We start from the raw sequence: 26481 nt of genomic DNA, 5'->3' as shown, positions 1-26481 counted from the left end.
TATAAAGAGAGAGAGACAGATAACCATTTACACTCACATTCTTTAATTTCTTGTATTTATCGTAGGTGGTCAGCACCGATCTCACTGAGAGGATATTACAGGTTGTCTTTGTTTTGACACAAACTGGGTGTAACAGTTGAATCTGCTTTATAATGTATCTATAACCCCTGCACCAAGAAAAAAAACAAAAACCCTCTTGACCAAAGAGACCATGACATAACAATCCATACTTTAAACTATTAAAACATGATGAAAACTATTAATTAAAAAGAAATACCTCACATGTTTTGCTTTGCTTTATTTTTTCCAGAATAATTTACAGTCATTTGCAGAGTCTGAATAAACATGAAGCAGTAACAGAAGTGACAAAAATATAGCCAAGGCATTTGATATTTTGACAGGAGGGTGGGGGTGTGTGTATTTTCTTTGCTATCAGCTGGTAGGAGTGCCGTTTTTCTTGCTGCTCTGTCTTTCCGTAACTGTCCTCCACATACTGTTTAGGGTGACTCGAGCCAAGAGCAAGGTGATGGTAAAGTTACGTCTGTACCATTCCCTGGATACACAAAAAACAGAATGTTTCACTTTGCACAGTGTAATAAATATGCTGATATAAAGATTCAAACGGGCAAATGCACAATAACACCCGAAGGAAGAAAAGGGGAACATTTGTGCTTTGATGAAGTTTAAATTGAAACGACAATAAATATAACAATCAAAAGTCAGAGATTAAATCCCACACATGCTGCTGAGGTGATGTGTGTGGGCGGAAAGCTTTGCCAACATGAAGACAAGTCAGCCACTTTGCATTGCTAATTCACACAAAACTTCTTCATAGCCTGTGAGGTTTGTTGTTCTTTGCCGATCAGTTAATGCAGTGCAGTTAAAGCTCACAGCTGCTGCAGAGGGACATTGAACAACCCAACCACCCACCCACCCACTCACTTAGTCACCCACCCAGTAGCATCATGGGAGACAAAACAACTCACTTGTTGTAATTTGCATGTCGTACTCTGTTTTTGTCCAGGAAGCTTTTGTAAAACGTGGCCATCTCTTCGCTGTTCAGGGACCGCCGTCGTCCTGAGGGAAGACACAGCAGACTGCGTTATATTCTCATTAGGATACATCTCCCCTGCAATTCACCAGCTGTTAGAAAAACAAACTGCTGTTTACTGTGCCTCCTGAGGGGTAGGTTACGAAGCAAGTTCGACAAAGCCAGGGTTTCTTTGTGTTGGCTGACTTGACCAAAAAAACCTCAGTCAGCGATAGTAGGCATCACACCAGTGGTTATTAACTCTCTCTGGTAACCCCGGTTTTCTGTGCTCACATAAAAAGGGCTGTCTGATGTGTTTTTTGACACTTCAGACGGCACCGGATGGGTCAACTGAGCACCACTTACTCCAATCAGAGACATTATCACATGAATGGGGGATAGAGGTCTATTAACAATGTTAAATAAATGCAGTAAAATGCAACCCTGGTGCTGCAAGTATGAGTAATGCTGCAGAAAATTGTTAATTTAGTGTTTTGATCATCACAAGAGCTGAAAGCTTAGCTTCAATGTTTATCTCTGATGTCACAGCCACACATCGGTGCTCTCGCTGTGTTCAGCTCTGACAATTCACCCACAGCCTAACGAAGGAGACGTGGGATTACTTTAGTTTACTAATGATAAACTGCAACTCTAGCATTGATTTTTTTAAGGCTTGGTAGCCAATGAAAAAATAAAAAAAAACACCAACAAAAAACTAAACATTTTCTGCATCGTCATCCAAATATGAATATTTGGAAAGTCCAGTGATAATATGATGTAGTTTGAATTATCTGTAACCTCACAGCTGAGCTTCATTCTGCAGTCTTAAGCTCTACAGACTGCAAATATTTGTATTCATTTAGCAGAGACTCAATATTGTGTTTGTAAGACACTGTAACTAAAAGAATTTGTGAAAACTTTAAATCGAAACTCTAAAAATAAACTGGTACAAACCAGGGATGTGGTCAGCATAAGTTACCATGGTGATCTAGCCAGGTATAAAGGCGGCCCCTTCACTTACATCAAGGTCGACTTACATCACTCACCCAGTAATCTTGTTTCATAGTACACCCATCTGAGCTGGTTAAATACTGTCTAAGTGCAAACCCAACCAACAATGTGAAATATTCAGAAAAGGCTGCATGTCCTCACCGTCCTGATCACGCAGAGTCAAGCCTTTTGCCTTCAGCTGTGAAATGATAAAAGCTTCTTTTTCCTGCAGACAGTGTAAAACAAACAAACAACAAACAAACCTTTTAAGATTTAACTGTAACTTTAAATTAGGTCAGTCTTAAAGTTAATTAAAAGGTCGTTAAATCAGATTTGGACTGGGGTCCACATAAAACCTACAGTCAATTATTCCTCACTGTAACCTCTTACATAGCTGGGCCCTAACAGAACACATTTGTTATGCAATGCTGCCCTCTACTGGTGAAATGATTTTACACACATACGAGCTCAGCACACAGAGATTAATTACATCCACTGCTATTACAGTCTCCATTAATAATGATGGAAATTACAGCATGATTCTAATGCAAGTAGGAAGTTGGCAGGGAAGATAATGCGGTTAGTGGACTTCATCGTGTTTAATTTAATTTCCATTTTATTTTTAAGAAAAGTGAACTAACAAGCCGACAGGGATCGCTCACCTGGTTTGGTTTTGTAACAGCTACAGATGAATTTTCTTCTAATATCAATTTGATTCATTGGATTTAAGCGGCAGTACGGCATGGCTGCATATGAAATAAATAGCAGCAGTAGCAGGACAATATGAATCATCATGGGGCGATCGTGGCTCAAGAGTTGGCAGTTCGTCTTGTAATCGGAAGGTTGCCGGTTCGAGCAGTCCGACAGTCTCGGCCGTTGTGTCCTTGGGCAAGACACTTGACCCGTTGCCTACTGGTGATGGTCAGAGGGCCTGCCGGCGCCAGTGTTCGGCAGCCTCGCCTCTGTCAGTGCGCCCTAGGGCAGCTGTGGCAACAATGTAGCTTGCCATCACCAGTGTGTGAATGTGTGTGTGAATGACTGAATGTAGTGTAAAGCGCTTTGGGGTCCTTAGGAACTAAGTAAAGCGCTATACAAATACAGGCCAACAATTACCATCATAAATATATATTAACTGTAATAAATTGGAAGACATCATCTTTATGCTCTCAGGACAATATCACAAACAATTTAGGAATTTAATTTAGGAGTAACTTTCAGTTTCTCTGCAAAGACTAAAGACTCCACTTCCTCTGTGATTAAAGGTTTTCTTGGAGCACATCAACTTCCCACTCTTATTCATACTCTGAAATCACCTGCCCCACAATGAACCAACAACCGCTTCTATGCCTGCTTTACACCACCCACCACCTTTCAGCTTATTTTCAGAAGGGCAGAACAGCCAGCACAGTCTTAACTGATGATCTAACTAGCCTTAAATGAATTTTATTCTCTTCCAAACTACATGTCATGTGCTCAGATGACTTAAAAGAACCAATTTTATCACAACTTTCTAGTTTTCTATGAAAATATTGACATCTCAGGAGGGATGTCGACTCACTTGAGTGTTTTGCTACCATAAAACGCGAGAAAACGTATAAATAAAGCAGGGGATCGAACAATTAATTCCCCCATGGTATCTTTGTTAGTTTCCATCTCAACAGTTAAAAGCAGCACTATGCGTGCTTCTCTCTCTACACTGTGCTCCCTATTTTTAGACAATACCCCCCTTACCCTCCATAGGGACTGGCTTTTCACCCCACCTACAAATGAGACTTCCAAAAACTAGACAAACTAGTTTTCAGAGGCCAGTCCCTGACCCCAGAGAAACACTTTTTAAAAAGTATTTCAGTAACCTTGCTGAAGGTGATGTTCTGCTTGGCCCAGAAATTGTGGTTCCAGTCCTCTGTGTCCTGCCTCAGGTTTCTCAGCCGTTTCTCCAGCTCTGTTTCATTCTCCGGGATGTGGTAAATAATTGGCCGTATGTTGGAGAGCGAGTTTGGTGGACCGACCCAGTCATGTGTGGAGCTGGGTTCTGGTCTATATGTAGATCTCTATGTAAAAAAAGAAGACACTACAGTAACGATGGGTTCAGACAACACAGTATCAGCACAAAAATAACTTAACGGGAAAGATACAGGGTGCTAACACAAAAGTTGAGCGTAGAATTGCAGGTGACAACAGTCAGAAGGCTGAAGATGTCCCAAATTTCACCTATGCAAACCCCATATGACAACGATGAGCTCATCAGACACAAATACCATGTAGTTTGAACTCCACATGCAAAGTTAGCATCACCAACACAGCCACATCTGTACTAATGAAAAATGCAGATATCATCTGGAACTCAGGTTTAAAGACAGTCTGCTAAAGACTGACACTCCACACAGCAGATGCACATCACGTGGCTTTAAATGGGCAGTGACCTCCACCAGACAGCTTATCATTACCAAGCAGACTTCAAGATGGAAAGAGCAGCGAGGAATAAAAAACGCTCCAGGGCCAAGAGACGAAAAGAGAGGTAAAACAATCCAAATGCAAAACACTGGGTCAGCAAATTCAGTCTGATTACTGACAGGCATATCAATGCACGCTTATATGTAAAGTAGATGTATTTACATTTTTAAAGAAATACTGTATTATTAAACAGTCATTAAACATCTGCAGTTACAAACTCCAACAAATGCATGTGATTTTGAAAGGGTAAAAAAAAGTGAAATCTAAGAAGATGTATTGCTGGACACTTTAGGTCTTAAAATATAACTTTAAACCATAATATTTTAAATTGTTCTCAATTATTTTCCTACAAATACTTATACTACAACTGTATCATTAAAACAGACGTTGTAACACCGATTTAACCCTAATAAAGTCTAAAGCACTGCAATATATTTTTGTCAATAACACTTTATTTCCTGCAACGTTTAAAATTTATTTTTAAAAAACAGCTTATTTCGTACACACGTCTTTAATGTGGGCATAAAAAAATGGCGCCACACGTGATCGTCAACAACAACAACCCAGCCGTCTATAGCTAACAAATGGCAGCCCTTTAAACGGTGTATAAATGTAATAAATTGTCATTATACAAACATTTACTGGCTTGTCCTTCTGGGTTGCCTGTTTGGAGCTGCAGAGCCGACTGCTACCTGCAGATAAGCGGAGACTGGAAGGACAGAAGCTCCTCCATGTCGACCGTCTCGCAGCTGCAGCTGTCCTGGCGGCCATTTTTGCAAGCCGACTCTAAAAAAGCGACTTAAATAAAACAAATCACGCCAAAAACCACTAAACAGCACAAGACTGAGCTCGAGGACACAACCAAACTTTCACTGAGCTCGTGCCCTTCTCTGTACAACTGCCTGCCATTTGGTCACGTGAGCCCAACAAGGAGCATGGATGCGCTCGGCAATCTCACCGGTAAATCCCGGATTCACTTAAAAAACGACAACAGAAAAAAGGTTTCTTGTCAGTTTAGGATATTCTTTAAATGTAAGACTACAGAAAGAGCCAAAACAGAAAGTAATGTGGGGAATAAATATATGTCTATGTTATCTATTTGTTTATTTATTTAAGCTTAAGTCACATTTTTTCCTTATTAAAAAATAAATGAATTGAAAAAAACGGCTGTAGGGGTAAAAGAAAAAAAAAGAGGTCAACCAGATTAGATGTTAGGAATATACATATGTAGTCACTATGAAGCAAAAATCCCCACTATATTTATTTTTCCTTTGCTGCAGCCCTTCCTATGTATTGTATTATTATCATCATCATTATTATTATTTTGTATACTACTTCTAATACTATATTTCTAATACTATATTTATATACTATATTTCTTCTAATAACTATATTTCAGTGGTAAATGTTGCATTTTGTACAGCAGAGTCAGGTTGAGAGGGGAGCTGAGCTAAGGATAACAGGCTGAGGAGGAGGAGGAGGTTTGTCTGGATCCTGCTTGGAGCAGACGAAGTTGAGCAGGGCTCAACGTAGCTTGATAAATATCATTATTGTCGAATTAAACTTGAAAACCACATGGATTATCTGTGTAGGTTTCGCTATTAGTACTTTTACTCTCACAAAGTATCTAAATGCCTATTTCGTTCTGTTATTGAATTGTTGGAGATGCTAGATTGTTAGTTAGTTGTTTTTTTTTACTACACAATAAATAATGCTCGTCAAACTTTTTTGTTAACTAAGTTAAATAGACTAAAGTAAAAGTTAAACAGTAGCAAAGTCAGGGTTTATCTTAGCACCGTTAAACGACGCGGAGTCATGACCAAATGAAGCGCGCCTATTGTTGGTCGACCAAAATTTGCACAAGGTTAAAAATAGTAAAGCTGTTTATCCGAATATTAACAGGATTATGCGATTTATTTTACATCCGCATATACGTGTCGTGCGGTAACTAAACATCGACTTGTATTTCTTATTTGTTAACATCAATAAAACAGTGATGTAATGGCGTCTCTTCAATATTAGCGAGGAAACACAAACTCCGTGTTAGTTCATATCCTCACGAACTGTAAAGTAAGTACTCGAAGGTAGCTAGGTAGGCTAATGTTTAGCTTTAGTCACAGGAGGTGCGCACTTTTCCGCAACAGTTCCGATGGCTGTACGCTGGCTATGCAGGTAAGAGCGAAACTGTTAAAGAGAGGTGGCGGTGTTGATGTATTTACGCTGAAAAGCCAGAGTTATTTGGCTGAGGTGGGGCTGTGTCAGGTGATCATCAGTAGCTAGCTTAACACACTAACAATGGCATTCACAGGGGAGTGTCTGCTGTAAACCGGTTTTTGTAATGGCTGTTTCCATTTAAGCGTTTCATGAGTCCTTGGTAGCATATTTATTTTTAAATTAAGTTGTTTTAAAGGGCAGCGGAGGAAGGAATCTGGTGGTAGAGGCTGTGGGAGGGGCGACAGCAGCCCGACCGCAGTCAGTCAGTCACAGTCAGTCGCTGGATACTGAAGCTGACCGCAGGAGCATCGAGATCTCCCGGATTTCGGCTTTATCCCTTTGGATGCATCTTTCCTGCACGAGCCGCCCAGCATTTGGCTGATGGAAACAGACATCCGTGAAAATGTGCGCGAATGTGTTCGGGGTTTTGAAAAGGTGAGAGGAATGCTGCTCTGTGTGTGTGTGTGTGTGTGTGTGTGTGTGTGTGTGTGTGTGTGTGTGTGTGTGTGTGTGTGTGTGTATATATCTAACTGTCTGTGTATGTGTGCGTGTGTGCACGAGAGAGAAAGGATGCAGCTGACAGCATCTGGAGATGCTTTGAGCCGTTTTGTCGAGATCTGGAGGTGTGGTATCTGTGCTTCTTGTAGCGCAGCTCCGGCAACATACATGGGCTCTCAGAGGTAGATGCGTTCGCACGCAGGCGGCAGGACGGGATTTTCTGCGGTGACATAATGCGCAAAGCCGTGCAGAAGGACCGGCAAGCATGCAGGCAGCCGGGGATGGAGCTCGAAGCCTTTATCTGGGAGATAAGCAGGAGGTGTTGCATGCGTGTCACCTGCAGCTCGGTCACCCTTCATGCAGCGAGACTCATGGGAATGGAGGACTTATTCCCTCCCACGAGGGAGGCAAACCTGCCCTTAGCTTTGAAACCACCACATCAGCCTTGTCTGTCTTGGCTCAGACAAGGCAGGCTGTGGATTTTGCTGAGATTATCCTAATAAATACTCAGATTTGTAAGCTCTGGCCCGACATGTGCTCATCCACTCTTGTGGAAATGCCCATCCCCTCGCCCTGTTATGTAAAAGTACTTTAGGCAACATTGATACATAATCCTATCTATTGCTAATAAGCCTAATTGATGCTTTGGATAACAAAACATCATACTGGCGGCTACTGTATTTACATGTAATAATCATGCTGGCAGAGCTTTCCTTTCATGTCTGTGTGCTCTGGTGTTTAGCATAACACCGAGACCTGGCTTGGACAGTCTCGGTTGTTGTGTCATTGGGCAAGACACTTGACCCATTGCCTACTGGTGGTGGTCAGAGGGCCCGGTGGCGCCAGTGTCCGGCAGCTTCGCCTCTGTCAGTGCGCCCCAGGTGAATGGGTGGATGACTGGATGTGTAAAGCGCTTTGGGGTCCTTAGGGACTAGTAAATACAAATACAGGCCATTTACCATAACATCATAGCAGGGGGGTTAAATGGGGGATCGTCTATAGCAGAAAGCAATTTTTGAACAGTTCAGTTTGTCCTTAAAAAAAGAAAAAAAAAACCCAAAGAAAACTGAGAGACACAAATGCCTATAAGGTGAAACAAAACTGCTACAAAGAGATGACATTTGGTACAGAGTGGCTAGAAAGACTCCAAGATTTCACAAATAAATGCAAAACATCTGCAGAGATATGAAGATGCTATAAAGAGACACAGATCCAAAATCCTGAACAGGGCTGAAATCAAACAGTTCATGCCTGTGATGGATTTGTACATAGCCGCTGTCAAGGCTTTGCTTTTGTGTACTCCATTACTTGCAGGACCCCCGGGAACGGATCGATGACGTGCAGATGATCTGAAATGACGACAACTACTGAGATGCACAGAATGACTTTTAAGGGCCACAAAATGACAGTAGAGCAACTCAAAATTATTGCAAGAGAAAGCAAGAGTATAAAAATACACAACTACCAGAAAAAGAAAGGAAAAGGAACCACAGAACACGCTAAATGAGCAAAAGAACAAGCAAAACTGTGTGGATGTGCACACAGGTGTTGCAGATTGACTCAGAAGGTCTAAAATAGACACATTCATGGGATAAAAAGTACAAAATGACCTTAAAGACGTGCACACGTGCACAACTGCAACAAGACAGTAAAATGATTACAGAAAGAAGAGGCAGCAAAGAGGGCTGAAACACGTCATCATCTGTTGCTCTTTCTGTCTTTAATGTGGCTGCTTTTTTCACGTAATTTCACCTTTTCAATTTTGTGTTGTCATCAGATACGCAACCAAACCACAAATGATCTATTTAGAGGGACGAAAAGCCGCAGATCTTCACATTGGAGTTTGGCAAAGCTTCTTTTTTTTTTTTAAACGCAAAAGATGATTTAATCTTTTCAGCCCTCACGAGAGCCGTGTTATTAATCCTAAACTAAAAGGCAGATGCTTCTATCTTAATGGCATTTTTCTAAATGTCTAACTGGGAATATATTCCAGAGCTCAAGGCACCTGTGACACATTTAATGAGGCCGTCTGACCGAATCTTCCTGTGTGGAGATTCATTCTGGAGGCGCTATGAACCGTTTCAAATTTTTTGGGTGTTGGTCAGCTGCGTTTATTTTCTGCTCGGTATTAAAAAGCTCGATGGGCAGTCGCACTGCAAAGGAATCTGGATCCCGTCTTTTAACGCGGATTAGAGCTTTATCACGATCACGTCAGGCAATATATCTCATAGAAACGCGCTGCAGTGCTCCCAGTGGTTGTCATGTGGGTGTTTGTCTTGTCGAGACTAAATGTAGGTTAACCTCATTTGTTTTCTTGCAGTTGTAAGGGCAGAATTTTGTGTGAGTATATTATGTGGGAAGTTGTTCTTGTCTATAGCTGCGCTGTCATTGGCCTGAACAGGGATTGTGCTTCTTAACATAAAGAAGTCTTTGATTAAATATAGGGGATTTTGGATGATGTCATCAGTTTGGGGTTTTTTTTATTGTCATGTCCTGGCAAAATAAGGTTACTACTGAACGTTAAAGATGTATAGACACAGTCTTTGAGCTCTTTAACACGATGTCTTTGCTCGTTCAGGAGAGCAACCTTGATGTTCATTTGATTTATATTTGGCCAGCCTCCCTTTCTGGATCATCCTCTCAGGCCCTTCTGGTCTGTTTATGTTGGCTGATGTTTTTAGATTGCTCTCTCGTTCTGACCGCTTGTGTTGTTTGCTCTGAGTTTTCCTCCAGTGAGGAAACAGGAACTTCTAAAATGACCTGACTTTCATGTGAAGGATCATTGCTGGTGCTGAGAGCTGGGGCTCTGGTTACAGTAGAAGAGGCCATATTCTCCAATCCTGAGGGGTCTGAGGGATGAAATGACCAACACTGTGGTCAGGCCCTCGTGCAGTCGTCTGCAGGTTTAGAGCAGAGTTTCTTGGACAAACCGAAACTCGTCACTTCGCTCATCACTTGCCATACTTCGACGCCTCTGTCCACTTTTTAAAAAAAATGAAAGTGGAGTTGAAGCATTGCTGTTTAGAGAAACTGTAGGAACTCCAGCGTGCATCGTAGAGGCACAAATGCAAGGGGACATGATAAAATTTCCACAGAGCAGTGTAAAAATGGCCAGCGGTCTGAACATGTGGATGAATATGATCAGAAAAATGTAAATTGTAAGCTTTATTCATTTGTTTTCTATTTTTATGGGCCTATTTCTGGAACCTTTTGGTTATAAGTTGCCTTCTACTGAGACCCTTTCTGTTGAGGCTTCAGTGGATGACTCAGTTGAATGGCCAGATGTCAGGTCCTGTTTCAGGTCTTTGCTTGATTTTTTTTTTTTTCCTGTTTCTTGAGGATTTGAGTTTCAGATGCTGCTGATAATTTTTTAGGCCTGCGACTTCATCGTTGTCCTCCAGTTGTCTCCATTTTGGCTTATAGCCCTTTAAAAATCACCATGTCAGTGCAAAAATACTATTTTATGTTTGTCAAACTGTGTTGTCTGTAACATTTTTATAGACTCAAGAAAAAAACAGGACCGATGTGTTTTTGTGACAGGCTGCTAAAAACAAAGTGTTTAAAGATACTATTTAAAATGGGCTCTTTGCCACGATTTCTATTATGTGTAGGCACATCACTGGTTCATTCTTTGGGTTAGATGCCTTTTGTATGCTTGAGTGATTCATAGATCAGTATTAATGAGCTTAAACATTCCTCTGAAAATGGTCAGGTACAAGGACTCCACTGAAAATGAGTAAACAAAAAGCCAATTTCCAAAGAAAAACTTTGAAAGACCATCAGAAAGCCTGAAGAACTGTTACTCAAGAACGCTTTTTTAAAATGACAAGAAAGTCTGGCACCTTGGAAGCAAAATATAAAAAAATGAGGGGTGTGCAAAGACGTTTGCACAGTAATGTATCTAAAAAACCAATCGCCACACAGTACTATTTTTTTTTTAAACTCATTTAGTTTAATGAATCCTTTCAAATGTGTTTTTATGGCATCGTGTCAGACGACATCGGCTGTGAAAAATCTTCAGAGAGTTACAGTTTGACTGAAACGCTGCAAGAAATTAGGAACAAATGGAGTGTTTTTTGCAAACTGGTCCTGCAGGCTCAGTTTTCACAGTGAAGTTTTACAAAAATGAGGCAGCACATTGTCAGGATTGCTGATGCTAAACATAGTGTCATCCCGTTTAATGACTTTTGCCACCAGGCGGAATTTTCTGACATATAAACAGAAATGTGTCTGCAAATTTGCCAAGCAACAATAAATCCTTTTTTGTTTTTGTGAGCCAGTGGGAGTTAGTCTCCAGTGATTCATAACAGCCTTCCTGGCTGTGTCAGAAGGTCAATCCTACTGCAGGCGTGTGCTTGTTTCCATAGAGCAAAACTCAAATGCTACATTATTTACATGCTAATTAGTGTGACAACAGGACCAGTGGCATTTATGCTACGTTGTTCTAAATTCTTCTTGATTTCTTCAAGATTTCAGCCTCTGGATGTGGTTACAGAGTTTGTGTTGGCTTGTTGATACGGTCTGCTGAGGCTCTGTTTGTTCCAGTTGCTCATTGTTCTGACTTCCCTTTCCTGCTTCATTTTTTTCAGCCTGTTTGGGAAGCCCTTTGATGGCGGGAAGAGGATGGACCATGGTGGTCCACAGCAGCAGCAACAACATCCAATGGAGCAGCAGCAGCCGGCATATCATCCGCAGCACCCTGCCATGATGCGGCTGTACGAGATACAGAAGGAGGTGGCGTCTCTGGGGCCGCAGGTGTGCACCTTCAGCGGCCTTCAGAACGATCGGGACTACAAGCGTCTGGAGCGAGAGCTGACCCGCCTGCTGCTGGATGTGGACCAGGTGGACACAGAGGGCAAGCCGGAGCTGCAGGGAGCGCGAAAAAGAGCGGCTCAGGAGGTGGAGGGACTCCTGCGTTATCTAGAAGAGAACGCCACCCATCCTTCCCGGCTGGCCATCGAACAGCTAAGCTACGAGGCGCGGCAGCTGGTGGACGAGCGCGTCGTGGCTCCGCAGCGAGCAGGCGGGGTGACAGAGATCAACGACGAGTTGGTGGACGCTCTGCAGCAGCTCGTACTGAGGCTCACTCAGGTCAAGACCGAAGGGAGGGTGCCGCTCCGCAAAGCACGCTACCGGGCGCTAACGCGCCTCTGCGCTGTACAGGATGTGATCGAAGGGCGCACGCAGCAGCAGACCCTCTCCCTGCCGCTGTCGGGAGACACCCACGAGGCCGTGAACTGCATCAACCAGGTGATGGTAAAGGTGAGCGTGGCCCGCAGCCAGCTGGTGGCGCTGCTGATGGGTCTGAGCGGGAGGGACAGCTGTGCCCACCTGTCACGCATCCTGACAGAGATGCAGGTGGAGCTGGACGCTCTGGATGTTTCGGGGAACGCGGTGATCAGAAATTACAGGAAACAGGTGGTGGAGGAGATAAACGGGCTGCTGAAACATCTGGACCTGGAGGGGGAAGGAGACGACACACGCAGGTAGGCGTCACTCATAAAGGATGAAGCTGCAGATGAGTGCTGCACCGAATTGATTATTTTTAATTGATCGTTCATTGATGAATTGATGACAAACTGAACAAATATTGCTCCAATAAAGTCACATTTTACCCATCCAAGATCCATGGGTGGGTACGTGTTCAGGAAATTATATGTAAAAGACTTTTGAACATGAGCTACATGGTTTTCATTCAGTTAGTTTTTTTGTTTTCATAAATACAGTGGGGCAAAAAAGTATTTAGTCAGCCACCGATTGTGCAAGTTCCCCCACCTAAAATGATGACAGAGGTCAGTAATTTGCACCAGAGGTACACTTCAACTGTGAGAGACAGAATGTGAAAAAAAAAAAATCCATGAATCCACATGGTAGGATTTGTAAAGAATTTATTCGTAAATCAGGGTGGAAAATAAGTATTTGGTCAATAACAAAAATACAACTCAATACTTTGTAACATAACCTTTGTTGGCAATAACAGAGGTCAAACGTTTACTATAGGTCTTTACCAGGTTTGCACACACAGTAGCTGGTATTTTGGCCCATTCCTCCATGCAGATCTTCTCGAGAGCAGTGATGTTTTGGGGCTGTCGCCGAGCAACACGGACTTTCAACTCCCGCCACAGATTTTCTATGGGGTTGAGGTCTGGAGACTGGCTAGGCCACTCCAGGACTTTCAAATGCTTCTTACGGAGCCACTCCTTTGTTGCCCGGGCGGTGTGTTTTGGATCATTGTCATGTTGGAAGACCCAGCCTCGTTTCATCTTCAAAGTTCTCACTGATGGAAGGAGGTTTTGGCTCAAAATCTCACGATACATGGCCCCATTCATTCTGTCCTTAACACGGATCAGTCGTCCTGTCCCCTTGGCAGAAAAACAGCCCCATAGCATAATGTTTCCACCCCCATGCTTCACAGTAGGTATGGTGTTCTTGAGATGCAACTCAGTATTCTTCTTCCTCCAAACACGACGAGTTGAGGTTATACCAAAAAGTTCTACTTTGGTTTCATCTGACCACATGACATTCTCCCAATCCTCTGCTGTATCATCCATGTGCTCTCTGGCAAACTTCAGACGGGCCTGGACATGCACTGGCTTCAGCAGCGGAACACGTCTGGCACTGCGGGATTTGATTCCCTGCCGTTGTAGTGTGTTACTGATGGTGACCTTTGTTACTTTGGTCCCAGCTCTCTGCAGGTCATTCACCAGGTCCCCCCGTGTGGTTCTGGGATCTTTGCTCACCGTTCTCATGATCATTTTGACCCCACGGGATGAGATCTTGCGTGGAGCCCCAGATCGAGGGAGATTATCAGTGGTCTTGTATGTCTTCCATTTTCTGATGATTGCTCCCACAGTTGATTTTTTCACACCAAGCTGCTTGCCTATTGTAGATTCACTCTTCCCAGTCTGGTGCAGGTCTACAATACTTTTCCTGGTGTCCTTCGAAAGCTCTTTGGTCTTGGCCATGGCGGAGTTTGGAGTCTGACTGTTTGAGGCTGTGGACAGGTGTCTTTTATACAGATGATGAGTTCAAACAGGTGCCATTCATACAGGTAACGAGTGGGGGACAGAAAAGCTTCTTACAGAAGACGTTACAGGTCTGTGAGAGCCAGAGATTTTCCTTGTTTGAGGTGACCAAATACTTATTTTCCACCCTAATTTACGAATAAATTCTTTACAAATCCTACCATGTGAATTCATGGATTTTTTTTTCACATTCTGTCTCTCACAGTTGAAGTGTACCTCTGGTGCAAATTACTGACCTCTGTCATCATTTTAAGTGGGGGAACTTGCACAATCGGTGGCTGACTAAATACTTTTTTGCCCCACTGTAGATCTTGTACTTTAACACTGGTTTTCAGTGTTTGTTTACCAAAGAAGAAGCTAATTTTGTGGTTGTAGCTTCTAAAACGATGCCTACTCACAGTTACAATATCAAGATTGATTGACTCTCCGGCAAGTCATTCATTCTGCAGATTTGATCATGAGAAGCACTGACTCTGCCCCCACCCTCACAGGTATGACTTGGCGCAGAACAACTCCATCCGAGAGATCGAGGGCGTGCGAGCTCACATCTCGCACCTGCGAGAGGGCGTCCTACGACACTGTGTGATGGGTGACCTCAGCTTCAGACCCAAAGCTGAGCTGCAGGGTCTTCTCACCCAACTGGACCAGGTGGACACGGCGAAGAACCCGTGCATAAGAGAAGCCCGTCGCCGTGCTGTGGTGGAAGTCCAGGCGGTCATCACGTTCCTGGACCTACGCGAGGCTCTAGCACGCCGCCAGCCAGGCCCCAATGAGCACCCATCACATCGAGCTGTGTGGCAAGTCCTGGGGAGCCTGTCAGAGCTCCAGGCTCAGGTCCTGGGCTTCGACGGCAAGCGGGTCGACAAGAGCTACATGATCTTGGAGGAGCTGCTTACCAAACAGCTGCTGGCGCTGGACGCCGTTGACCCGCAAGGCGACGAGACAACCAAGGTGGCACGCAAGCAGGCGGTGAAGTTTGCCCAGAACATTCTCAACTACCTGGACATGAAGACAGATGAGTGGGAGTATTAATTAATTCCAAAACACGATGGGATGCTGCAGGAACAAAAGGAGCTGATAATGTGTGTAAAATAAAAAAAATAAGGAAATAAACTGGTACATTATCATTCCACGGGCTGTAAATATGAATTCAGATCCCTAGAATGCACTGCAGCAGCGCTTTTTCTTTCATCACTTCGTGGTTGTCATGGCCGACCCTGCAGATAAACACAGAACTACTTTTGTGAAACACTTTGAAAATTCTCTTTGTGCTATTTGGAGATATCTTTTAAAATCTCCCATGTATGTGTGTACTTGTGTGTGCGTGTGAGTGTATGCGCGCAAATTGTTATTTGTTGTCTTTGCATTTGGCGTGTGGCTGTCGAAGCCAAAGCACTAAATAATGCCTGTAAAAGTGGTCACATCCTCTAGACTGCACTTGATGTTGATAAATTATCCCAGTGTGATGGATTGCTTAGCAGTGGTTTCCCTGATTAATCAGAGTGTCAGTTGCTAATGGAGACAGCCGATGCACGTGTTGAATACCGTGACCTAATTAGGAAAAGTTGTCTATGGCTACCCTAAGAGCTGGGCTTGGTCCAGAGAGTGATACCTGCTGATATAGGGTGAGAAAAGACACCCCACCCCCCCTTCCTTTAAAAAAAAAAAAAAAAAAAAAAAAAAATTAAGGTAGTTGAATTTGGTCGATTCCTTTTTTTTTTGTTTGTTTGTTTCACTCAGAAATTGTAATCACGAAAAGTGAACAGCAGTGTCTATTTAATCTGAGGTGATGTGCTTTTGAAGGTGAAACGTGACAAATGTTCACAAGCCAGAGAGTGTGCGTTTAAACAGATGTAATTAGAGAGGGAACGGTGAGAGTTTACACCGTCCATGTTAAGTGACTCTCCACCCCTGTGTGACCTCGTTGATCCCTCAGCATGTGTTTCAAGTCTCTGGCAGCTCCCCGAAAACACAAAATCGGACGGCAAACAAAACGTCAGTGTTGATGCGGTATCCCCTCGGCTGTGAATGAAGAGATGAAAGTTACTCCTCCACCTCCTCGCCGCTTGCGTAGCTGTTCATCTGTAACGGGTTTCGCGTTTGCTCTGATTCCTGTATGATCGTTTCAGGCTATTAATGAATCAGGGCTAAATCCAGAGATAGAGGGGCAGAGGAGAAATTTTGTCACCGCTGCTGCTGTTTGAGTTGTTTTCTGTTTGTTTGTTTCTACCTACTGCTCTCTCCGGATGGAGGAGAGACTGTGAGAGGTCCCTGGGGAGAGGAGGAAGAAAGGGAGGAGGGCGAGCAAAGATATCCACTGGATTAACACATCAAGGCTGAAGCGCACAGGGCCGACAGTCGGGTACTGTTAGGTAGAGGATTGACGGTGATGGCAGTCGACAGAGCCTTCTAGAAACTTCTCTAAGCTGCTTCTGCTGCAGACAGCAGGAGGGAGGGAAAGGACTAGTAGAGAAGTCTGTGTGCCTTGATTTTGACCCTTCCTTATGACCCGGTTTATGTAAAAGCAGCCTTGTAGTGCAGCAGCTGATTAAAGAGCTAAAGAGCAAGCTCTTTTTATTTTCTTTCTTTTTTTAAATATAAAAGTGCACAATGAGGAAACTAAAGCGCCGAATGTGTTTATGGAGAGCACCTTGGTCATTATAACCATCAGAAATATGCACTAGTTGTCAGAAACGCTTTTTAAGCATTCAGCATGTATTCCTGAAAATGCTCCGGCCAGTCATTTGTAGTAACACAGCGATGACGCTCCTTTTTTACCAGGCAAAGCGACATGAGTCATGGTTTCACGCTGCAAAACAGCCACGCTTCTGGAGCAGCTCTCGTGCTCTGACAGCACGTAGGCGACATTAGCAGGAAAATCAACAGAGAAAAACCGAACGACCGGTCTCACCTTCCTGCTTAACCCCCTTCATCAGCTGACGAGGAGACGATGGTGGAGGTGTTCCTGAGCGGGAGGAAAAGGCAGCTAATGAAAGAATCGCTCCTCAGCTCGTAGCAAGCGTTTTTAGGCATACGTCGTGATCTTTGACAGCAGAAATCCACAACTTGCTTGCTGCTACTTCGCTATTTCTCTTCACAGTGTGTGCGTGTGTGTGCGCATCAGTCAGTGTAAAATTCTGATAATTTAGGTGGTCCTCTGCCTTACGGTGACACCTGAGGTGGAAGACGCATCTGCCAGCTCATTAAAAATACCTCAGCAGAGAGCAGAGAAAGAGGAAGTCTTTTTGAAGTTTATCCGATTGGTGGTTGAATAAGACTAAAGCCGTCTCCAGAATTTCTTGGCTCACAAGACTTCTCGTCAACTGAGAGTCTCTGATCTCTGTGTGATTGTGTTTGAACACACACACACTAAGAGGTCAGATGTTTCCCCTGCAACAAGTTGCTCACAGTGATTAAAGTCTTTAGGGCGTTGTTGTTCATCCCAGCTGCAGGAAATGTGGTCCAGCATGTTTCGGGGAAGCTTCACCAGCCCTTCTAACTCTTTGAAGCTACTACTGGAAGCAGTTTTCTGGCACAAAGCCTGCAGCTCGGCCTCCTGGGTAGTGAGCTGACTCATGCGGGGGGGAAATTAGCTTAAACAGTGTTCATTAAACGTAGCCAGTCTGCCTGGCTGTTGTTGCAACAGATGCTTTCTCACGGCGAACCTTATGCTCTCTCAGACCAAACCGACCCAGACACACCTTATGCTCACGGTTTTTTTTGTACGCAGGACACTGCATCAGTGTATTATACACGTTTCTTTGAATAGTTTATCCAAAGTTTTACGCTGTTAACAGAAGTATTTAAATCATTCCTGTCTCATTGTCTCAGAGTGTTTGGAAGCCATACACGTTTATATAGTGGTCCTGAAGTCCAGGATTTTGTTGCGATGGATGTTGTTCCCCGGCTCCAAATATCGCTCTCACACTTCTAAAACTGCTTTTTTTTTGTATATGTACAATGGCTCTACTAGATTTAGGTATTACAAATTGATCATTGTGAAATTAGTTGTCGCATTAAAGTCGAGGTGCCTGCGCCTCAGCGTTTTTGTTTACACGAACAAAAGGAGAAAATCCATTTTATAGGTTTAAAAGATTGATGAGGAACCAAATATGTACAAGGGTTCACGTGTTTTAGGCTATCGTGATGTTGCATGAGTGTGAATGTTTTGTTGAGGTTACATGGCAGGGCTTTGAAGGATAAAGCTGGAGAGATTTTTATTTACATTTTTTCTTGATTGTCAACAAAACCAATAATGTTGTGCATCTTGGTGGCCCTCAGCTCCGCTTTAGTTGGTTCATAATCGGATACATTTAACGAGGCTCATTAAATGTATCTAATTTCCTCAAAAACACATGGGCATTGTAGTTTTTTACCAAACAATTAGAAGGTTCATGTGTGGGGACTAGTTTATGCAGTGGATGTTGTGGCTGTTTGTATGTTTTTTTTCCATCTAAGAGTGCATGTGGGAAAATACAAAATACACAGTGTCTTTGTCTGAGATCATAAAAATTACACATTTACTGGGATAGTTTATATATTTTTTTTCATATGATTTGTTGACAAAAACACAGAATATGAAGGAATTCTTACTTTAAAACAGAGACATATTCTTGCTAATATCAAAACCAGCACCATAAAGCCTGTTTTGCTTTTGTGCAAATACATTGCTACGTTTCATGAATTGCTTGTTGGATTGTTAAAAAGTGAAATGGGTCATGCTTTAGTTATAATTAGAATGTATTTACAAGCAGAGGCAGAGTGTAGTTTGCTATTAACATGGTATTTATATGCAAAAGCATTTAAATATACATAGAAGTTGTTGACCAATGCTTAAAAATACATTACATGCTGCTGCTAAAAGCTAAATAGTGCTACGCCGATTATTTGTGCGTCATTCCTTTTGTCATGTTTAACTGGGAATCTTTCACATTTCAGTAGTATATGTTCCGACACGCTACTCGGCTTGTAGGATGTCACTTCCTGAGAGCCACGTTGCCATGGTAACCCAACCTCATCTGAGTTAAGCCGAGCACAAATAAATTTATCCTTGGCAAACTGAAAACTTTTTAAATTTAAACACTTAAATTGAAGCATTTTTGATATCAGGTCTCAGTGCGTTGCATAATAGGACATTTATGCCCGGTGTGGAGTCCTGCGACACATCCTCTAATGTTCCCTCAGAAACATGCAACTAGTGTATTTCAGTACATTCGTTGGTTTCGGCACGCTAAAAAACGACTTCAGTATGTAAATTTGGATGCGATTCCAATCGTGCTTTTTGTAAGTTGTTTTTCGTTCCCAAGTTCAAAACAGAAAGTGACTTTTGACTTGTAATTTGGATGACCAGCTAGCTACAGACTTTTCTGTGTAAACCTTTACAAGAAGTTAAAGGTATAATGTCGAACGTCACTATGAGCTCATTTTATATTTTGAAAATTGAAGTTTTGTACTGGATCACTGCAATGATGCTACAGAAATAATGAAATGTTACAAATTCCACATCACGTCTGTTGCACATGTAATTCTAAGAAAAATACCGGATCAAAATCAGGGAGGGAAGTGTGTATTAAGATATTTTAATTAAAACTAGTTCCTTTTTCCATTACATAAATGTGGCTTAAAAGCAAAGCCTAATTTCAACATGTAAACTGTGAATGCAAAAGGTGAACTTTTGCATTAAAGCTTCCTGGTCAGACAGATCATATGTCAAAATCTTGTTTCCAGTCTTTTCTTTTTTACGTGACTTGTAAAATCTAAATTACAAAGTATTATTTTTTGCAATTAATATATAAACAGCACTTTTTTTAATGTTATTATTTGGGATCTTTAGTTGAATATAGAAAATATGAATGAGACATGGACTGCTTGAATTAAATGAATTTGAACCAGGGCTCTGTTATGTTTCACCCCAACACACTGCTGGACTGCTAAAAGCAGCTCAGGGTCATCCAGAGCATCTGAACTTGGAGTCCATTAGACAGGAGTTTAAAAGATTCAGCTCCAGTGGGTATTCAGAGGCAGTCCCTTTACAGGACAGTGCATTTACACCAAACAGCAAACGGGCTGACTTACTCGCAGATGCAAGTTTGCAAGGTTTGAATTTCCTAAGGTGAATGTAGTCATGTTCTGTATTTCATAGTACTAAAGTTTGTTTTACTAAGGACATATCAAGTGGAAATGGGTAATGTTTAATAAGATGGGATCGGAAACATAAAAAAGCATCAGCCAAAAATGTTTTCATTATGTTACAGCTTTTAAGGTCAGCAGAAATTTACACCAGCAAGTTTGAGACTTAAGGCAACTACATTTCACTGAAACCTGTAACCAAACATACTGATTTATTTATTTTTTGATCAATACAAGTCAGCTACAAGTCAATAATCGATCATTTTAACTTGATGCCACAAAAGGACACCAGCTAAAATCAGCGTTTACACTTTCAGATTAAAGAAACGAGAAGGGATGGGTAACCTTTAATCCACTAATGTGATGGTGTTCTGTCATTCTGACGTTATATTAATGTGCTCCCAGTGGCAGAGACACCTTCCTCCCCAGTGTGTAGAGATACTGCTGCGGTGGTGGGAGTGCATCTCCTTCTGCAGGGCCGTTTGAGTGGCCCATTCCTGCCATCCTCCTTTGCCTCTTTAAACCTTGTGCTTGCATTCCTCCCGGTCCTGCCTGTGCTTTTTCATGTTGACCAAAAGCCTGTGCAAGTCATCAGTGTGCTGATGCCTCTGTTTTGTTTAGTTTCCCCCCTAATTTCAGTGGTTGTAATCATGTGAGTGCCCATCTGTAGATTACACTGAGATTAAAGGGGAGGATGTGCTTGTCTGAAATGGGCTTTCGTGACTTTTAAAGGTGCTGATGGAGGTTATACCTTTGGACTGAACCTGTAAATTATTAGGCTCTAATTTAAAATACTTACAGAGCCCACTCTTCAGATAAAAGTCAGGTAAATGTGTATTAAATAACCAAAAAAAGTAGTCCTCCATCAAGGCTCATGTCCCATCCACATCAAAATTTAATAGGTTCTTCCTTTACACATTCCTCTCCATCTCCTGACCTTCGCCTTCTACTCTACTAAAAGCATCACTGAAAAAAAACAGAAACAATTTTAGCTGTTGAGCAGATTGACATTTTGATGGTAAACATGAAGCTTCACAAGCAGCAGTACATAGCAGGCTGATGAATCTTCGGCTGATCGTTTAAGTGAAATGTGAAAACGACAGAATCCCACCGAAAGTAAAAACAAGGTTCCTTCCTGAGCTTTTGCAAAACTTATATTTAAGGACAGTTATTATTAAAAGTTCATCAGTCATGTGTGTTCATTACTGCTTTGCCTTTCTTATGACAGGAATGTGTTTAAGTGGTGAAAATGGGACTGCGTTTTGTTCATTTTTTCCAAATGTGTGTCTCATGAAGTCGCCTTTAACTGCATTGATTGTGACAGGCTTCTGATGTCTCTCCTCCAAAATGCGCTTGTACAAAAAGCACACTGACTGGAAAAAAACAACAAAAACCCCATTGTGTGAATGCTCCATGGATGGTTGTGTTCCAAGTTTGTATTCCCACTGCAAAAATAAAGACAGTGTGTCTTGTTTAGTGTTCTGTTCGTGTTTTTTCCCCCCTCCTAGCATCTGGCAGCTTCCTTTAAGGCGATTGCAAACTTTTAAAATGCTTACTCAGGGTTATTTTAAGAATACATACAGTATTGCCAAGGGAGACTGGATAAAAAGACACCTCACGCAATGAAAACTCACTCCCTGCTGTCAATGTGCATTAAATTTTTAGCTTCCGTACAGAGCCGGTTGTTAGATTCGGTGCCTTCTCATGAGGGAACAGGACAGGACACGTGGCAGATGCAGGGATGTTATTGCAGTGTGTGCAAAAATGAACTCTGATTCTCAAAGTTTACAGTTTAAACTTCATTATCCTTCTATAGTTTAAAAAAAGCGAGAAAATACACAGTGAGCAAGTGATGTGCTTGTTGGATAGCCAGACTGCTTGTAGCTGATAGGAATGCACCAGCGACTCAAATGACCACTTGTTACAAACTGGGTATGAAGAAGAGCATCAAAAAACACAAAAAAAACTGGAAGCAGATGGGCTACAGCAGCAGAAGACCACACCGGGTGTCACTCCTGTCAGCTAAGCACAAAAGAGGCTCCAGTCCAATGTTATAATAATCTAGTGGCTGGTGAGTCTTATAGTAATGCTGCAGGGATTTAAAAAATAAGCTTCAAATTCTCTGCTTGTAAATTGCATTGCACTTTTAAGTAGATATTACCCCAAAGAACAAATATGGAAATTTGCAGCTGAAAATGCACATACCAGTCTAGTTATACATATTAGGTTCTCAACTGATCCTTCAATTCAAACTATCATTAAATCAGTCTTTCAGAGAAAGACTGGAGCCACATTAGTCACATGTTTTTGGTCACCAGGTAAGATAAATTATAAGAGTTAGTTATTTACTGTTGCTCTCTTTTTGGTCTCCATCAGCTCCTGGAGAAATATCTATCCTTTTAGCAGCTACGTTCTCCACTATCATTAGCAGATTTCTAGCTTTTTGCTCTTGGGTGTTTTTAAATTTTTGCGAGTTAGCCAAAAGATGTTTAACAATTAGCTGGTTACACATTATAAAGCTCTGTAACACTGCAAGGTTAACATAATACTTATCACCATGAGTGACACCTTATGCAGGTCACAGGGCGGCCCTTAGCAGCTGGAATCACAGTGAGATGGACCAAGGCAACAAAAAGTATTTATTTAGTATACAGCTTCTTACAAACAATCCACTTCCCAGCTAATGACAACTGGCAGCCTTAAATACCTTCAGCTGTCACAGACTAAACCATTATTCCATTCACAGGTAAGTTCTTAAATCCATACCTTCCGCCATAGTATACAACACATCAACTTGAATAAATAAATATATAAATATATTTCACATTAATAAATATTTTACACTTTAATCTTACACCAAACCCATTATTATAAAAACCCCAAAACCCAAGCACAAAATATTCCCCACACTCCCTTAAACCATGGTCTCTCCCGGAAGCTTTAAATGGTGTCTGGACCGCTGGGGAAGCATTTGCCCAAACACCTTGAAGAGGACACAGGAAAGAAAGGTGAATGCTCACATCTTACAATCCCTTCTTTGCACCCCTTTAATTCTAGACCTGCACACACACATTTGCATTAGTTGTCCTTACTGGTAAACCTTATAAATATTCAATAAATAATTAAACTTCTGTGCAAATCCATGCTTAAAGTGTGATGCTAAATAAAGTGCTTGATAAGGTGCTTTTAATAAAGTGGAAAGGTGCTCTTAAAGTGCTATACAGATTATAATATAAAACGTAGTAAGGGAGTCCTCTTCCTTACAGTCAGGTTATTTTCATACATTTGATACATTATTATAATAAAAACTACGGATAAAGGGGACTTTAAGACACTCAAACACTATTCAGTGTTCAGGCTTATTATTATTGTGCTGTTTTCAGCAGTTCACAGAAGGTCATTACACTTTCCCTCATTTTCTTTTCCATTTACTCTCACAGTAGGAGGAGGATGCTGAGATTAAATAATGAAGAAATAATGAGGTCAACTCATGCACAAAAAGTCACTATAATCAAAAAAGCTTTTTGAAACGCAGTTCAAGGAGAGGTCTTTTGGTACAGTTGAACATGACTTATTGTAATATAGAAGTGAACGAATCTAATCTATTTATTAAACTCCTATGATCCATCATGGCAGATCCGAATCCCAGCAGTGATAGGAATTAGGACAGAGTCTAGATGTTGGTGGGGGCCTGGATGGGTCTGAGTGACCATGGTGAGGTGGGTTACATGAAAAGTCTGAAAGACATAATGACAGAAGAGCACTAAGAATTAAACTGGATGCTGAAGTTGGGCAAGAATAGTGTTGTCAATATTTAGTCTGTCAGCGTGGGAAAGTGGAAGTCATGTATAGACCAGAGTAGCAGATGTACACCCAGGAAGCAGGCAGACAAATTCCAACCTTCCTTACTGGACTTGTGCATAAGCTTTGTTATATGGAAGCAAGTTTACTATTTACAAACTCTTCTTTCAGACAGAAGATGAACAGATGGTCTGCACCCAAAGCCCAGTATAACATAAGTAAGCATAATTTTGAACTGTGACTCATGCAAAGCAACCCTAGCAGAGTTAAAGAACAAAATTATGGACCTAAAAATAAGCGGCCTTATTGAACCAACATAGTGGCCGCTTTAGAGATTTCTAGCAGTTTTCAAGTGATGATGAAATTGGGGCGATGACAAGACCACAAGCACGTTTTCTAGTCTCCCCAGAGGCAGCCTGGCGGACAAAAAGACTCCCCATGTGGGGGATCAGTTGACCTTTCACACTGAGTCACTCCCAGCTCAAGCTCACGTCCGCCCTCAATCAGCAGCCAATAGAGACTGAGTGACTCTGAGGTTGGCTGCATTTACATTGGATTTAGCAGTTGTTTTCACTCACAAGAAGATTCATCCCTAACCCTAAACTGCCCGCTGAAGGGATATATACAGCTGTAGATTGGTTTCAGTCTCCTTTAATTTTGTTAAAGTCAGATTTGCATAGCTAAAACTGATGGACATGACCAAAATGTGAGCAAATGGACTCAGCAGTTTGTTTGTTTTTTGACACAACTACAGTTAACACCAAAAATATGATGTGAACTTACTAAACATAGCTTTGAAAATATGTGGCTATTTCTTAAATGTTTATAACTGCAGTTTTTAGTTTGCCCTTATTAATATATTTAAGAATTCAGTGGCATCAGGCAGTTCTGAATCAAACTTGATAAACTACAACTATAATTTTTAAAGCACAAAGCCTTTGAGTCACTGACAGTTACTGTTGTGCATTTTGGAGTATGTTAAATGCAATTATAGGACAAATGTAACAGCTAGCTGCATGGCTAATTGTACTAAGAGACCATTTGAGGAATTTGTTCTCAGTTTTGGTTAGTATTTGGTATATTAAAACTATACAGTCTACAGATGCAGCTCAGCTAACCTAGTTTGCTTTTTCACCTTACAACTTAGTACTCCACCATTTGTGTAATTACCATCACAACCATTAACTATCACAACTATGGATAGTTTTCGTTTCACAAAAATGATACTGGGGGAATTTAATTATATTTCCATTTGAATATTAGAGTTGGGGGTGTGAGTTTTAACTAGGGTTGCCAACCGTCCCTTAAAATACGGAATCGTCCCGTATTTCGAAACAAAAGTACACGTCCCGTATTGAGCTAATAAGGGACGCACTTTGTCCCGTAATATAGTGAGAATCAAAAGTAGTCTATAAATGTTAATGGAATTAACACTTTGTTTGAAAACATAATTCCCAGCCCCTCTCCTGCTTTGTGACCAATGAGCTGACAGCACACTTATGACAATTCGAGTATGACAATTCAGATTATCTCATTGGTCGAGGAAAGGTCGCTTACAGAGAAAATACCGGAAGACAACAGATGACCACAACAACAAGCATGGCCAACAGGGAAACAAACGCCGACACTGCAGTGCAAGTCTCGGATGACAGTACACTTAAAGCTGGGCAAACACTGTGCGATTTTCAAACTGCACGATTGACTCGCAGGGGTTAGAAGTTGGTAGGTCACGATGCAGGTCTCACACTATACCGCCCGATGCTCTGATGCGACCTGAGAGCTCACACTGTGCCTCCATAAAATGAAGGTTATAACAGACAATCTGTCGCTCGCTCTCTCTGTCTTTCACTCACACAGACACACACACCACCACCATCAACTTTGCTAAATTGCTAATGAAAAACATTGATCAGGCAGCTGTGATTGAGCAGCAATGTAGATCCAACTGTTTTCACGGTTGTTGTGGTCGTGATAATTTTGTGATGCCACATGGAAAAGGCTCGGATGAGCTTTCTAAAGTTCTACAAGTTGTGCCTCCATCGCTTGTGTCCAGATCACACGCTGCACAGCTGTGCTGCTCCGTCTTTTTCACCGACGTTTACGTGTTTGCGCGTGCGCAGTGTGAGCAGCTGCGGTGACACCCTCACGAGCGATTGATGATCGGGAGCTTGTCGTGAGGTGTTAATCACTTCTCGTTACCCCACGTATACTACACGACGCACGATGAAGGCCAAAATCGGTCTGATCACCAAATCCGTCGCACGACTCAGAAATCGTCTCAAAATGGGCCAAAAATCGCACAGTGCGAGCCCAGCATTAGAGCAGCAATGTTTGTTCGCT

The 26481-nt window shown here is 42.0% G+C and overlaps 2 protein-coding genes across 6 annotated transcripts; one reads left to right on the top strand and one right to left on the bottom strand.

The window, feature by feature from the left end:
* Window positions 1-283: 283 nt before the first annotated feature.
* On the bottom strand, window positions 284-5421 carry coa8 (cytochrome c oxidase assembly factor 8). 2 transcript variants are annotated; one of them, XM_082517358.1, is made up of 5 exons: window positions 5111-5421; window positions 3874-4071; window positions 2183-2246; window positions 987-1077; window positions 284-553 (listed from the first exon to the last, which is right to left on the bottom strand). In XM_082517358.1, the coding sequence occupies exons 1-5, from the start codon at window positions 5243-5245 to the stop codon at window positions 433-435; spliced, it is 609 nt and encodes a 202-aa protein (XP_082373484.1). In that variant the 5' UTR covers window positions 5246-5421; the 3' UTR covers window positions 284-432. The 2 variants fall into 2 exon arrangements, with proteins under 2 accessions (XP_082373484.1, XP_082373485.1); XM_082517359.1 differs by having other exon boundaries at window positions 5117-5421.
* bag5 (BCL2 associated athanogene 5) lies at window positions 4118-21812 on the top strand. Of its 4 annotated transcripts, XM_082517354.1 has the most exons (4): window positions 6324-6646; window positions 6885-7123; window positions 11776-12672; window positions 14703-21812. In XM_082517354.1, the coding sequence occupies exons 2-4, from the start codon at window positions 7092-7094 to the stop codon at window positions 15241-15243; spliced, it is 1470 nt and encodes a 489-aa protein (XP_082373480.1). In that variant the 5' UTR covers window positions 6324-6646; window positions 6885-7091; the 3' UTR covers window positions 15244-21812. The 4 variants fall into 4 exon arrangements, with proteins under 4 accessions (XP_082373479.1, XP_082373480.1, XP_082373482.1 ...); XM_082517353.1 differs by lacking the exons at window positions 6324-6646; window positions 6885-7123 and adding an exon at window positions 4118-4538; XM_082517356.1 differs by lacking the exon at window positions 6885-7123 and having other exon boundaries at window positions 6325-6646.
* Window positions 21813-26481: the final 4669 nt, after the last annotated feature.

Source organism: Aulonocara stuartgranti (assembly GCF_965226115.1).
Source record: "Aulonocara stuartgranti genome assembly, chromosome: 19".
NCBI lineage: Eukaryota > Metazoa > Chordata > Actinopteri > Cichliformes > Cichlidae > Aulonocara > Aulonocara stuartgranti.
The sequence above is the reverse complement of the archived record's forward strand: the minus strand, read 5'-3'. Positions and strand labels throughout refer to the sequence as shown.